This window comes from Clupea harengus, chromosome 16, assembly GCF_900700415.2.
Source record: "Clupea harengus chromosome 16, Ch_v2.0.2, whole genome shotgun sequence".
NCBI classification, from domain to species: domain Eukaryota; kingdom Metazoa; phylum Chordata; class Actinopteri; order Clupeiformes; family Clupeidae; genus Clupea; species Clupea harengus.
The window spans coordinates 15707533-15722532 of record NC_045167.1 but is presented as its reverse complement, the minus strand read 5'-3'; the positions used below and the strand labels follow the sequence as shown (position 1 = coordinate 15722532).

General features: G+C 47.0%; 1 protein-coding gene across 6 annotated transcripts in view; it reads right to left on the bottom strand.

The window, feature by feature from the left end:
- Positions 1-15000, bottom strand: part of scube1 (signal peptide, CUB domain, EGF-like 1) — an 84869-nt gene that overhangs the window by 28167 nt on the left and 41702 nt on the right. For 3 of the 6 annotated variants that reach the window (XM_031582560.2, XM_031582561.2, XM_031582562.2), the window contains exons 5-7: positions 14225-14350; positions 11681-11797; positions 5798-5887 (exon numbers count right to left, since the gene is read on the bottom strand). In XM_031582560.2, the coding sequence (XP_031438420.1) occupies positions 5798-5887; positions 11681-11797; positions 14225-14350 (333 nt within the window). The remainder of the gene's footprint in view (positions 1-5797; positions 5888-11680; positions 11798-14224; positions 14351-15000) is intronic. The other 3 variants (XM_031582563.2, XM_031582565.2, XM_031582564.2) reach the window with 1 other exon arrangement.

Sequence of the window (15000 nt, the reverse complement as noted above, 5' to 3'; positions counted from 1 at the left end):
GACAGTGTACAATCAACCAACTCAGAGAATCACAGTGGTCTCAAACGTAAACAAAAGCAATTAAATGAAAATAAAAAAGGAAAACCAAACCAAGAAAAGCAAACAGAAAAGGCCTTGTGAGCAGCATTTGTTGCTGGCGAGAGGGGGGGAAGAGCTTAGTACATTAGTGAAGGGCTTCAGGTGTCTCCAGATCTACCTCAAGGGGTTTGGAAAAAAAGGAGAAATAAGATTGATTAAAGTCAGGAACTCTGGGAACTGTAAGTGACAGGATTCGGGATGTTTGAAGGACAATACGCTGCACATAGTCGTGAAGGAAACACTGTTGAGAAATGATCTCTAAGAAGAAACAAGAACACATGCTCATCCTAGATCAGGAGGGTGGAGGTGCAGTTATAAACTAGGGGGGAACATTACTTTCTTCCAGAGAACAATATATCCAGTGCTGTTACTAATGTCTCTGAAAGTCCACAGCAATGAGTTTATATAAATCGATTAAAGTCAGGACCTCTGGTACTTTTGGGAGCAACAGCAGGGTCGTTGTGGCAGTGAGGTCATCACACAGGGGTACAAAGCAATTATGAAATAAGGACCATTCACACAGTCTGTCTTGTCAACACATTACTGTGCTGTGTGGAATGGGAACACGAGTCTTAGTTGTTAATCACACACACATGTGCATACACACACACACACACACACACACACACACACACACACACACACACACACACACACACACACACACACACACACACACACACACACACAGAGGAACACAAACACATACACACATGCACTAATGCACCTTGTCCAAACAGATGGGATTTCTCCCAGTAAACTTCACAGGTGTGACCCTTCCATCAAGACAGAGCCTTTCCCTTCACTAAAGGAGTTCCCTATTGAATAACACATATATGAATAGTGAATAGTGAGTAGACTGCATTTGTCTCTATGCTGGGGAAACATTGGCTCCATGGCTGTTGAGTAAACTTGTCCTTGCACTGCTTCATCTTCAGCTATATAAGCATCTATTATGCCACATGGCCACAGAACCTCTGTGAGCCAAAATGGTGTCCGCACCCAAGTGTGAGAGGGTGAGACCAAATGGCCGTGCATTACCTTCCTCCAGACAGGAGCGGGGCGTGGGGGATTCTAAATATTTCTGATGGGGCTAGAGGGAGTGGAGAGGGTGGAGAAAAATAGATACTACATCTTCCTCAAACTTGTCTGTCTGATGGTCGCCGCAAGCCTGTGTGTTTGTGCTGTGTACATGTGTATGATGTGGTTGGTGTGTGTGTGTGTGTGTGTGTATGTGTGTGTAGGTGTGTGTTTAACATGAGAATAGCGGGACTGACAATCTGAGTCAGGTTGATTTATGATCAGTGAAGGGGACCCTGTCATTAACTGCAGGGGCTGCCGGCTAAGTCCTGCAGCAAGCACGCTTCACAACAGCTGGACAAGTACAGCCACAGGGTAAGATCACACACACACACACACACACACACAAACACACACATCATCCAACGGTACCCAGATAACATTAACTACTGACATAGCAGGACAAGCCTACTCCAGCCAATCCTCTCCCTTCTCACACCCCAATATGACGCACTCACAAGGACATGTGTGTGACTGAGTGTGTGTGTGTGTGTGAGTGAGTGAGTGTGTGTGTGTGCGTGTGTTGAGAGGCAGGGTGCATGTCCTTCCCTTTTACAAAGAAGCACAAATCACATACCCCTTGAAGAAGTGCTGGTGTTTTCTGCTGATGGGGTGGGGGGGGGGGGGGGGGTTATCAACATGACAAGGCGTGTCAGAGGGGAGAGGGCTGATGAAGCGTTCTATCAGAGGGCTGGCAGCTCTCATCGCCACGGTGACAGACACAGATGGCTTGGTCCCGCCATGTGCATGTGGACTAAGTACGGGAAAGGCGGTCAGGTGGGGTGTGGAGGCAGAGGGGGTTGGCCAATAACCAGTCAAAATGAGCATAGACACACACACACACACACACACACACACACACACACACACACACACACACAAAAATCATCCCGCTCAACATCCCACTACAACCTAGCACCCACTTTGCCCCCGTTGAACTTCCCCAAATCCCCAGACGTGAGCCAGCCTTTTGCAGGACACGCACGCTTACACACCACATTCTCACACCACATTCTGCTGTTACAGAACGCTCACACTTTCCACACACACTCACTCTGGTGAGACAGCCACATTTCAGCTCCCGTTACTCCCCTGTGTGTGTGTGTGTGTGTGTGTGTGTGTGTGTGTGTGTGTGTGTGTGTGTGTGTGTGTGTGTGAGTGTATTTGTCTAAAAGGGAGTGTGTGTAAGTGTTCATGTTGAGGCACTGGTGTAAATATTAGAGTAAGACATGCATGTCTTTGTGTATATGTGTGTGTCTTTATATTTAGGTATTGGTGTTTGTGAGTTTATGAGCATGTGTGTATATATTTCTGAATGTGTGTGTGTGTGTGTGTGTGTGTGTAAGGAGGGGACGCAGGCTTCATTACTGCCAGCGCTATGCCGTGAGTGCAGCATTGGGCCCCAGCCGCGGGCGATCATCTTTCGCCACCGCATGTCGAACCACCCCTCGCACTGTTCGCCCAGCTCGGGCCCGCTGTGCGAGGACCCCCTTCCGCAGGCTGCCCTGCGGAGTGCCCGTTTATTTGGACTTGTTGCTGGAGGTCAGCACGCCGTCTCTCGCCGCCACATCACATGTGTCCGGCACATGCTGGTTTATTTGAAAACGGGAATTCCTTAAATTCTCTCCTCCTGATTGGGCGAAATAGATGACCATGGCCTTCAAATGCCTCCTTGTGCTGTGCTCTCCCCTCTCGCTCTCCCTCTCTCTTTCCCCTCTCTCCGTCTCTCCCTCCCTCCCTCTCCCTCTCCCACTACTTTCTCCACCCTTTTTTTCCTCTGTTGGATGAGTGTGCTCTGCATTTTGGGCCTTAATTTGTCAGTATCGCTCACATCCCAGTGCTGCTGGCTGCAAACACAACCAGAGGCCACGAGTGTAAAATCTCACACCGCCCTGCCGCACAGACATGGGTCTGCTAGAGTCTGTAACACACACACAAACACACACACACACACACACACACACACACACACACACACACACACACACTTCATTCAGGTTGTTCAGATTATCCTGTACCAACAAATGTGCAGAGTCTAGACCATGGTAGCTAACTTTGAGTAAATGTCCTCATTAAGTCCATCTTTCAGTAGTGTGCATTGGTATTTTGTAATATAGACAGTCAACTTTCATATGATTCACACAAACAAAAAGAATGTTAAGCTTGTTTGTTTGTTGTGAGAGTGGGAGACAGCATGCTGAGTAGTAGGGTGTGCCATAAGGGACAAAAAGGACACTAATGGGAAAAAGAGAGGTAAATGAACAGTGCAGAATGAAAGAGGGAATATGATGTGTCCCAGATACACGACTGCTAGGGGTGACCACACAGAACAGATTCAGGTCCTCAGAAATAATGAGGGCCCTACATAGACTATTTGGGACGCCACCATGCTAACAGGCACACAGTAGAGTTACCATGTGAAAATGAGGGGAGAGTGTTCTGAAATGGACGTCCGTTAACACTTTATGTAGCTTATTATGGTAGAGGGAAGAAAGAAGGAGATGAGAAGTTTCAGACCTTTTTTTCCTCCGCTGCTACACAAGAGAAACATTTAATTTTCTCTGGCGTGAAAAAACAGGAGGAGGACTGAAAACGATTGGAATGTTGCGAAGGACCGTGGGATTGCATTTCATCCCTCCCCAAGCTCCTCCAAACTCCACCCCCTGAGATCCTACAGAGATCCAGCAACATCCATAATTTTACAGTTGACCTGTTGAGGTAAGACCTTGCTGGTTTTATAAAGCATACATGCGTACACACGTTCTGTATCTATCTATGTACCTATTTCACCCCCGCTTCCTCTCTTCCCCTCTCTCTACCTATATAGGTCTTTCTCTATAGGACATCCGGAGACACTGTTGGGTTGTGTAATGCAGCACATCATATAGACTTCATTCGATACTGTTGGTGTAATTTGGGTAAAAAAAATCCCCCAAAGATAAATGCTGCTCAAAGGCTAGTCAGTGTGGGTTAGTGTTAGGAACAGGCAGGGTAGAGAGTCATTGGTGAGGTGGAGCTCCTCTTGTAATAAACATTTCTATAGAAATAAAAGAACAGGAAAGAACTGACATCAAACAACAGATGGCAGGTTGCCAGAGAGAAAAGTAACTGAAGGAGTCTCCCGTTTCTGTTTCTGTTCACGTAAGATCAATCATGAGTAGAGGAAAGCTACTCCCAGTGTTGAATCTTACCTCATTGTGTTTGTTTTGGTTTGATTTTGATCGGATGTGATGTGATGTGAATTGGTGAGATGCAATTTTGAACTCATTCATTCATTGAACCATACATTATTAGTATGGAGAGACCATATGTAAAGTCACTTGTTTATATATGTAGTCCTTGCAGTGAGTTGAGACACCTCTTCATTGCTTTGGCATAATAGTTTGCCTCAGAAGTTAGATGTCCACACAGGTACTTTTGACCTAGTGAGTAAAATCTGCTTGGATTTAGAAAATAAAACATGGCTGACTAACTTTCCGCCCTCCACGTTTCTACAGACACGTGAGAAGATGTGCCTTATCTTCCTCTTCCTCTTGACCTCTTTAAGTCACAATACACTGACACTCTCAGACGCAGCTCTGTGTTAGCCAGACATGCAAACTACTAGACATGCAAACCAGAGCCAGAGGAGAGTAGTTCCTCGAGAGGAAGATTCAGCATCGCTGCTCTATAGAGAAGGGAGACCCCCTTCAGCCCCAGCCAAGACAACATCCAGGCTGCTGGAAGGCTCAGAGATTCCTACTGCAAATGCAAAACACTATCCTCTGTGCCACGGCTAGCACACTAGCTTCCCTCGAGCTGAGGCTAACCCCAGGCACACAGCGGGCATCAGGAGCTGTGGAGCCTGCCGAGGCAGAGGCTGGGTAGGGAGCCTGACAGGAAGACTGGCTGGGGTTTGGGTATCACTGAGGGATGTGTGGTTAGTGGAGAGGATTCAGATGATGGGGGGTTGGGGGGGGGGGCACTAGGGTGGAAGGGCTGATGTCCATGTGAAAGTCTACTGGCCATCATCCACCATACAGAGAAACGAGAAACCACAAGGAGACAACAAGCCTCCCTCTGGAGGGTCAGCTATGGCAAGCCAAGGATATTATGGGATGGATCTGCCAACTCCTCAATAGGTCCTCCAGCTGTAATTGTCCAGGAGGTCAGTATGTATTACAGTGGTAAGGTGTATTCGTTTTCTTCTACATGTATTGGCCCTTTGAGTGGGACGAGGAGAAGAACAGAATCCTACCTGTAAGATCTTTGGAATGGCACATAGCGGGGAAGGGCTTTGGTTAGTTCTAATGGCCTAGACAGTGGTATGGAATAGCACACTTCCAGGGGATGAGTGGGGACTGGGAGGAGAGTGGGTAGCAGAGGAATGAACCACAGAGGCACCTTCTGAGTTTCTTTCTTTGTCAGATACAACTAAATACTGACACTGTGTGACCTTAAGGGTGAACAAATAAACCAACAAAAATCAACAAAACCAATTAACCAAAAAAAGAAAAGAACAAAAATCCATCCAAAAGAAAAGCAAAAAAGAGTAAAAACACCAAAAAGAAGAGTAAAAAAGGGGGATATAGGAAAAAAGGAGGGGGGAAACAAGCACAAGCGCCATGGCAACACATAGAAAGAGGAAGAAAAGAGTTACCCATAAGTAGCCGCCGTTTCACCCGCTTGTCCACATCAGCTAGTGACGTGGCATTGAACTCAGAGCTCTCAATTGCAGCCTCATCTTTCTCTAAAACACAAGTGACAGGGGACAAACAGGGAGCAGTTGGTTAATGAGAAGCTAATGACCACCGCCTGCCATAGACAGCCCGGTCCTCTTGGCATTGGAGCAAACCAAAATGGAAAAAAAAAATGAATCAAATGAAATAAAACAAAAACAAACAAAGCCAGGAAGCAAGAAGCCGTGAAGAAGCGCCAATTTCCCTGTTAGAGTGTTAAGCCCACCGGTGAATCAAAATGAAATGAGAAAATAAAAATGAAATGGTTTTTTTTTTCCAAATTAAATATATATATATATATATATATTCCCCCTAAATTTTGCTTTCCAAACAAAATTGAGAAGAACAATTCATTCAAATTATCATTACATATTTATTGAGTGGAAGGGAAGGAGGGGGAGGACATTTTGTTTTTTTTAAAAGGGGTCATTTTAGGGGGGTAAAGGAAAAGATGGGGTGGGATAGGTATGGCAGAGGAGGGGGTGTTAGGGTGGATCGGGGGAGGGGGAGGGGGGCACTGAGGTTGCTGATGTCTCCGTTGTAGTTCCTGTCTTCCATATCAAACGGCCAGTCTTTTGACACAGAAACTCCCTGGCTAAAGAACAGAAAAGCCCCAGGACAGAGATAGTATAGAGGACGAGATAAGGGAGAGCAGAAGCGAGGAATGGGTGGATGGATAGGTGGATGGATGGATGGATGGATGGATGGATGGACACTACATAGCTGGAGACAAACTGCATGAGAAAGAAATGACACCAGTCGAGAGGAGAGCAGGACAGAGTGATGGGAGACAAATATGTAACACTAGAAACAGGAATGGGGCGGGGGGGGGGGGGGGGGGGCACGCTTCATGAGTGACCCAGGACAAATCGCCTCCCATGGTGAAGGAGACATGGGAGAAATGAAGTGCAGGGCAAGGGATGATGGAGAGAGACTGAGAGAGAACAAAAAGAGAGAAAGACAAGTACAGAGCAGAGGAAGAGAAGAAAGAGAGAGAGAGAGCATGCAGACAGCTGAATGTCAGTCTGGGGGACAGTGCTGGTTGCCTGTTTGTCTATGGAACACATCACAACTGGCTTGGACAGTCAAGTCAACGCAGGAGAACAATGTTCCCAAGCGGAGCAGTGGCTGGTAGCGATTGGCTGGAGGGGGTGGAGGTGGGTGGGGCATCGGCAGTAGCAGATAGCAGGTGGCAGCAATGGCAGCAGTGGAACGGGCAGGTCGCCGTAGTTACGGTGGCATGCACATTTCTGGAACAGCAGCAGTGAAGGGAATGGGCAAGGAATGGGTTAGTTGGGTTCTAGAGGGGCCAAAACCTAATAGTGGGTGATCTGGGAATAGTGGGAGATCTGGGAAGACTTTGGGAATATAGCTGGGTTAAGTGAAAGGGTGGAAAGGGGGCATACTGAGACAGGGGTACTACATGTCCAACCTACTTCACATAATAGGTGTGCAGAGCATAGTGGGGCAAAGTGGTGACTCTGAACTCAAACGCCTAATGGTGTTTGTGTGTGTGTGTGTGTGTGTGTGTGTGTGTGTGTGTGTGTGTGTGTGTGTGTGTGTGTGTGTGTGTGTGTTTGAATGGGTCACAAAAACAAAGGGTGACAAAGAGTGAGAGTGTGGGAGAGAAAGGAAAGTAAGTGTGTTGTTATGCAACTATGCCCTTTATGTTTAGGTGTATGTGTGCATGTTGGTGTGTATTTGTTTGTGTGTGTGTGTGTGTGTGTGTGTGTGTGTGTGGGTCCATGCCAGGAGATTGGGACTGTTTGAGGGTGGCGAGGGGGAGGGTGGACTCCAAGAGTTTCTATAAGAAACCAAGGAGTCCTAGCTGTTAAGACCTCCTCTTGAAGTGTGTGTGTGTGTGTGTGTTTGTGTGTGTGTGGGAAGGGGGGGGGGGGGTTCGTTAACGGGCAAAAAAGGAACACAAAGGTAAAACGAAGGACAATCACTTAGGGGGCAAGGGGAAGGAATTAATAATTAATTTTCTACCTATATTAAGGTATTTGATGCACAACAAGCATAGGGGGGGAGGGGGGGTACTATTAATGAGTTACCGATAAACAGGGAAAAACAAAATCAAAAGCAAACAAACGTAATTAAAATAAGAGGTAGAAAAGACACTGTTCCCATGCAGACAGATGAGAGTAGTGTGTTACTGAGAGAGGGCGCAAGCTGAGGGTCAGTAAAAGACACACAGAGGAGAGTGAGAGACGAAGAGGAGGAGGAGGAGGAGTAGAGAATGAACCAGACAGACTCATAAAAAGGGAGGGAAGAGGATGCATGCTGCTAGCATGACCAGAGGCGTGGGGGCCGAGACATGGGCTGAGTGAGGACGAAGGATGGGTGGACTCAACTCTAAGTGCAAACGGAGAGAGGGATGAGTGGATGGAGTGGAGGAGGAGGGCAAAGGTGGACGAGTGTTGGTTGGGTGAGTCGTTCAGATGTAGTGGCTTGCTCGTTCAGGGCAGAGGGAAATGAGGAGGACAGGACTGTGAGAGGGAGGCTGGGCTGGAGATGTCCGGGAATCAAGGACAAGGGGACTTATTTTCAGATCATATTTTTTCTTTTTGGCCTTTTTGAGGGGCTGTGTTTGTTTTTGGCTGAGGGGCCTCTTCTGTTTGATCAGGCTGCAATTGAGATGTTCGCTCGAGTGGAGTGACTTTGTCTCTCTTGTTTTCCAATTCTTTCTTTGCTTTAGTTTCACTTTTTTTCCAAAAGCTATGAATCAAACTTGAATACCTTTTTAATTTGCACAACAATGCTCAGACAAGACAGGCAATCAGTAACTATCACCAGAAAGTAGGAGGAGGAGGAAGAGGAGTAAGAAGCCTATGGCATCGCCAGACACAGGGGGAGGAGGTAGAAAGGAACCTATGAGAGCACTGCACACAGGAGCAAAGGAGTGGAGGAGGACCTATGAGGGTGTTACACAGGAAGAGCCAAGGAGAACCTATGAGGACACTACAAACAGGAGCAAGGGGGAAAAGGGGACATTTAGAGCATTGCACAAGAAGGGAAGGGGAAGAGGAGACCCATAGAGCAGGTCTACAAACAGACAGAGAAGAGTGAGATCTGTGTGGGGTCCATGGTAAGGGATAGAGGAGAGGGGAGGGGGCAGGAAGGATATTCCCTCACTCCAGGTAACCTTTGACCCCTGCAGACCCCCCCCCCCCCCTCCCATCCCACCCCACCTGCAGATGGTCCAGGGCGCTTCACTTCTAATGCTGGAAAGGTAAACCATGATTGAGCACAATAGAACAAGAGTGGCAGTGAGGGTGTGGGGGAAACACTTCGAGGTCAGTTCAGGGTCACCCTTGGTGCTGGGAGAAAGGTGGGAGAGAGGAGGAAAGAGGGAGATGAGTGGTAGAGGATAGGGGGGTGGGGGGTGGGGAGTAGGAAAGACAGTACACGGTAATATCAAAGGTTTATTCCACTGGCTTCACAGACAAACACTTGTACATGTGAGTGTAATATTCAGTCATAACATACAAGAGTACAAGACACAACACAAACAAAACAAAACAAAATGCACAAGCCTCAACAGAAGGCTCCACTTTTGACATCCATTTTGTAGATATTTTGAGGTGCCAAAAAAAAAGAAATTCACAAAAAAATGTCTCTTCGCAACCTTATATCAATTACAAAAAAAAGCTAAAAGAAAAAACAAAACCTCTATTCCCCGTTCTCTTTGCTTCTTCACATAGGTGCTTACCATAACGTTCACCTCCTCCAATAAGTGCTTCAGCGGATGTGTGACATTTGCGTTTCAACACATTTTGGCGGCAGCACCGAATGGAACTAATTAGACGCACCCCTATGAGTGAGGTGCGGGCACTGAAAGTGCCCTGCAAATGGGCTTGCCATCCGTTAGCGTGTGCTGAGCATGACAGCTTGGGCCATGACTGATGGCCAGAGTCTAAACAACAGGAACCTGTCAGAAAAACTCATGGTAACCCCATAAGTAACATACCAACGCGAGCGCGTCGGAGACAACCGCAAAACCTGTAGTCGACGAAAAAGAAAAAGAGAGAGAGAGGAATAGCTGCAACGAAGGGCCAACGTCTGCTGCTGACATTGAGGCACTTTACACTGTCTGGAATGTTTTTTGTCGTACATGAACGCGTTCAGACACACGTGCACACACACAGATGCTTACGCTCCTACTATATATATATATATATTTTAAAGAGATGATGAACGGTTATTTAAAAATCTTTTTTAAAACAGGACATAAAAATTTCATACAGGCACAAAAAGCCCTCCACGGGCTCTTTGGTAATGGGCTTCTGGAGTCTTCTGAAGCTCATTTAGCCAGGAAGAGGTCACAGGGGATAGATACGCACCTCTCAATGACACTCACAGCCATCTTGGAAGGCTTTCCGTCTTCTCCCCCCACCCCCATACCTTCTCCACATAGCTCCCAAAAAAAAGTGGAGCGAGGAATTGTACAGAAAATGAAAGGAGTAGTGAAAGGCAAAAAAAAGAAAAAAAAGATCTATGTCTAAGGCAAACATGACACTGGAGTAGAGGCGAAGGAGAAAAAATAAGCATGTTAAAAAAAAAACACACACACACACCACCACTTACCTGGAATTGGTCATTTGTCTTCAGCAAATAAAAAAGTTTTTTATCGCCCCTGGATACAGCTGCTGTGGTGGTGTGGTGCGTGTGCTAAATGTTTCTTTTTTCTACCCTTTGGCAAACGTGTTGGTGCTCGGCCCGGCGGATGGGCGGCTTTTTCTCCTTTTTTTGTATTTTTCTCCTTTTTTTTCGCCGGCGTAATGAAGATGATGAATGTGTTTTTCAGCCCCGGACGGCTGGGTGATTAACTTCCCAGCGGCCAGCCCATCTCCCTCATCCCCACCCCCACCTCCAACTCCCCTCCCACCCCTCCGAAACACGCTACTGAAGCCCGCGCCAGGACTATGACACATTAACTGCCTCATTTTCTACTCTAACACTTGTGAGTTTCAGGATGTATGTGTGTGTGTGTGTGTGTGTGTGTGTGTGAGAAAGACAGGGAGAGAGAGAGGCAGAGAGAGAGAGAGAGAGAGAGAGAAAGATGAACGATTGCATTAATGCCATCCAAGTCTTCTACAAACCAAAATACATTTTAAAACTGAGTGCAAATGAGAACATTTGATTTGCCTGTTCATCTTTGGCTATCCTAACGAGGACCCTGGGCAGTCTGGGGACATTCTGGCCATAGCGCTGCCTACCCTTGGAGGGGGTGTCCAGGTGGGAGGTGCCTTGCAGATCTGGGCTCACTGGCCTCTGCCCAGCTGAAAGATCACTGTGAAGGTCAGGCACATGCATGCATGTCTAAACAGCTAGGCCAGGCTTGCCAAGTGCTGTTCAGCAGGAGGTCGGGGCTCTGTGGATCTTGTGAAATGGACGTCTAACTAGGAATTCGCTATGATGTGGAGATGGGGGTGGGGGTGGGGGTGGGTGCTGTTTATCTCTACACATACTGACTCGGGAATGGGTCCGGCCAGGCGCTGGCCCATATCTGTTCACAAGAAAGCTTTTGATGCCTCCTTACTGGTTCTGAAAGTGGCTACTTTTCTCTCTTTCTCTCTTATATATATCTCTCTGTCTCTCTCTCTGTCTCTCTCTCTCTCTTTGTGTGTGCAAGTGAGAGAGAGGGAGAAAGATAGTGAGGGGTAACCAGGGAGTGTATATGTGTTTCGTAAATGTGTGAATCCCTCAGTTCATCTCAGTCTCAGTTCATCTACATTACATAGCAAGGTATTTCCTTTCCAAATATGTGTGTGTGTGTGTGTGTGTGTGTGTGTCTTACTCACCGATGCAGGTCTTGCTGTCAGAGTGTAGGGCATATTTCTGGTGGCAGCCACACACCGGTCCAGAGTCAGTGTCATCACACGAGTGCTGACAGCCGCCGTTTCCATAGTGACATGTCACTGGTGGCATATAATGATTGTGAGGGCCATGGGACACTTAAGGAGTCTCTCTCTCTCACACACACACACACACACACACACACACACACACACACACACACACACACACACAAACACACACACACACAGGGCACATGAACTGCTTAAATAAATGCAAAGACATATCATCCCTTTTGTGCCGTTTTGTATTATTTCAAGGGATGTTTCCGGTACTGAGAGCTGAGACAAATCAACAGGGTTGAACAAGGTCATTTAATAACACCTCATAAACGAAGGGACTGGGGAGAGTGTGAGCAAAAAAGACAGAGAGAGAGAGAGAGAGAGAGAGAGAGAGACAGACTGAGAGATAGATGGAGACATGCATTATATGTACCCTCTCAAGGACCTGTCTAATCTGATCTGGGGAACCAAGAGATGAGGGGTCTCTTAATACTCCCCTAAGAATAGAGAGACTGATGGAGAGAGAGAGAGCGAGAGAGAGAGAGAGAGGGAGAAAAAGAGAGAGAAGAGGTGGGGGGGGGGGGCTGACAAAGCGACAGGTTGACAGAGACAGCGAAACAGAAATACTCTCTTTTAAAGAGGGAAAGAGAGAAAAGGTGCAGAAAAGCAGAGAGGAGACAGACAGACAATGGTGGACACAAAAATAGTAGATGAATAGATGAACTGCAAAATGGCCAGTATCTTCTTTATTGCATGCTACTGTGGTTTGATTGAAGATTTATGTTTGTCATAGTTACACAGTCAGTGCAATGTCAAATATAAAACTGACATATGACATTTACAGTCGTTTACAACATGTGTTTAACTTGTGTTCTCTTATGTCATACAAAAGCATTTGGCAGCAGTGAAATAATATCTTCGTGCCAATAAAGCATTACTTTATTTGGTTAGAGAGAAAGGGAGAGAAAAAAGAGACAGAGAGAGAAGAGAGAGGAAGAGAGAGAGAGGGAGAGAGAGAGAGAGAGAGAGAGAGATATATAGAGAGAGAGAGGGAGATTTAGTGCCGAAGTGTTCATGCTTTCCGGCAGCTCTTTTGGGCTGGTCCCTGAGCGGCTGAATCAAAAGTGTGTTAATGTTTATGACCTTTTAGTGTGCCTCTGAGGTCTGCAGGGGGAGGACAGCAAGTGTTTTGGAAGGAGGGATGTTTTATTTGGAGGGAGAGGGCGAGAGAGAAAGAGAGAAACAGAGGGAGAAAGAGAGGGAGAGGGAAAGGTTGAGGGGGAGAGTGAGAAAGACAGACATATGCTGAGAGAGAGAGCACATGAGAGGAAGAAAAGGAGAGGTACAGATCAGACTGAAGGTATACAGCAGTTATAGAAGGATGAAGATAGAAAAAGAGAGAGAGAGAGAGAGAGAGGGGGAGCATGAAAGAGAGAGACCTTACATTCAGTTTCCCCAGTTCTCGCAGCGATGGGAACATCTGCAGCTGTGTGCTAAGCAGTAAAGCTCTGTGTTACATCGCGTCCGCGACTCTACTCGTCGCCCAGACGAACCCCCCCAGGGGAGGCGTACTTGACCGCCGTTTCCACAGCCACCACGCTCCACACAACACCCCTCTGCCTCCAGCCACACACACACACACACACCCCCTCCCCAAACACACACACGAATCCCTCTTTAACACCGAGACAGTGCTGAGAAGAGGTCGCCAGGTTTCACAATATTTCACTCCTCGTCGTTTCTGTTTTAGTAGAACACAGTGTGTTGCCAAACAAAATATAACTAATAAAAATGCTTTCCCCCCTCCCCCTCCCCCCTCTATTCTAGGATGCTGTCTGTCTGTACAAATGCTTTTTGCTCGGGGGTTGGTGAGGGAGGGTTGATGTGGTCAGGATTCAAGGGAGCGCTGAGGAAAAGCTGTGGTCTGATGTGGTCTGATGTGGTCAGCGGTCCAACACAAACAGACAGTAATCAGTGTCTGTGCTCCCCCCGTGCCTTCTTTAGGAGCTTAAGAACAAACAAAACAAACAAAAGCAAAAAAAAAACCTGAGCCTCTGGGAGGAATCTGACCCTGGATCAGATGAAGACAAGTATCCTCTGGGATGGTGGCTACCAACCTTAAATCATTGACTAGATTCTTTCATCAGAAAATTCCCTGCACTCCCTTCAGTGTGAGCAGATATATCACTGCACACTAGAATGGCATGACAGGGATTACTTCGGGTCATGACCTCAGCTTTTTTAGAGACATGTTAAGGGCTGAATGATGCATGTGTGTGTATGTGTGTGTGTGTGTGTGTGTGTCTCAGGGAGTCAGAGACAGGGGATAGAGGAAAGTATAGATATAGAAAGAGTAGGATACAGTGAGGTCAGACAGACAGACAGACAGACAGACAGACAGACAGAAAGAAAGAAAGAAAGAAAGAAAGAAAGAAAGAAAGAAAGAAAGAAAAAGGTAGAGAGAGACGGAAAGAGGCGGTTACATACATGTGCAGTCTCTCTGGTTGCCGGCCAGCTCGAACCCCGGGCGGCACTCGCAGGACACGCCCCCCTTCGGGGTCTCCCTGCAGATGTGGGCGCAGCCGTGCTGCTTATTCATGCAGTTCATCCCGTCTGAGAGCGAGAGAAAAGGAGACACAGAGGAAAGAGAGATGGAGAGAGAAGGAGGGCAAAGATAGCAGAGAGCAAGAGAAGACAGAGTAAGACAAAGAAGAAAAAAGGAGTCACATTAGTGACAAAAGAGAGAGAGAGAGAGAGAGAGAAAGAGAGGGAGAGAGAGAGAGAGAGGAGAGAAACATGATATATTAGTTCAACAGCTTTATATCAATTGCTATTTTAGAGAAAACAGTTGTTGAGAACACCTCTAGGTCTGACTGGGCATGGTGATGAGGGAAAGGGGCTGTTACAACATCCCATAATAATTTACAGCAGTAACAGGGTCGCGCTCCCAGTCGATCCCCCACCCCCCACCCCGCCCCCCACCCATTACAAACACACTTCAGACTCCAGGCCTGGAGAGCAATGTGTGATTTTTACGAGCGACGTAAATTAGTTTAACGTTTCTGCCATGGCGAGGCTCTCAAGCAAGCACACACACACACACACACACACACACACACACACACACACACACACACACACACACACACCAATAGCGCACATAGACACACACACTAAGCGACACAGACATCAATTGTGTGTCTTTTCAAGACTGAGCAAAGACATTCAAGTGAAACATCCCTTCGGACACAATAGCTCATCTC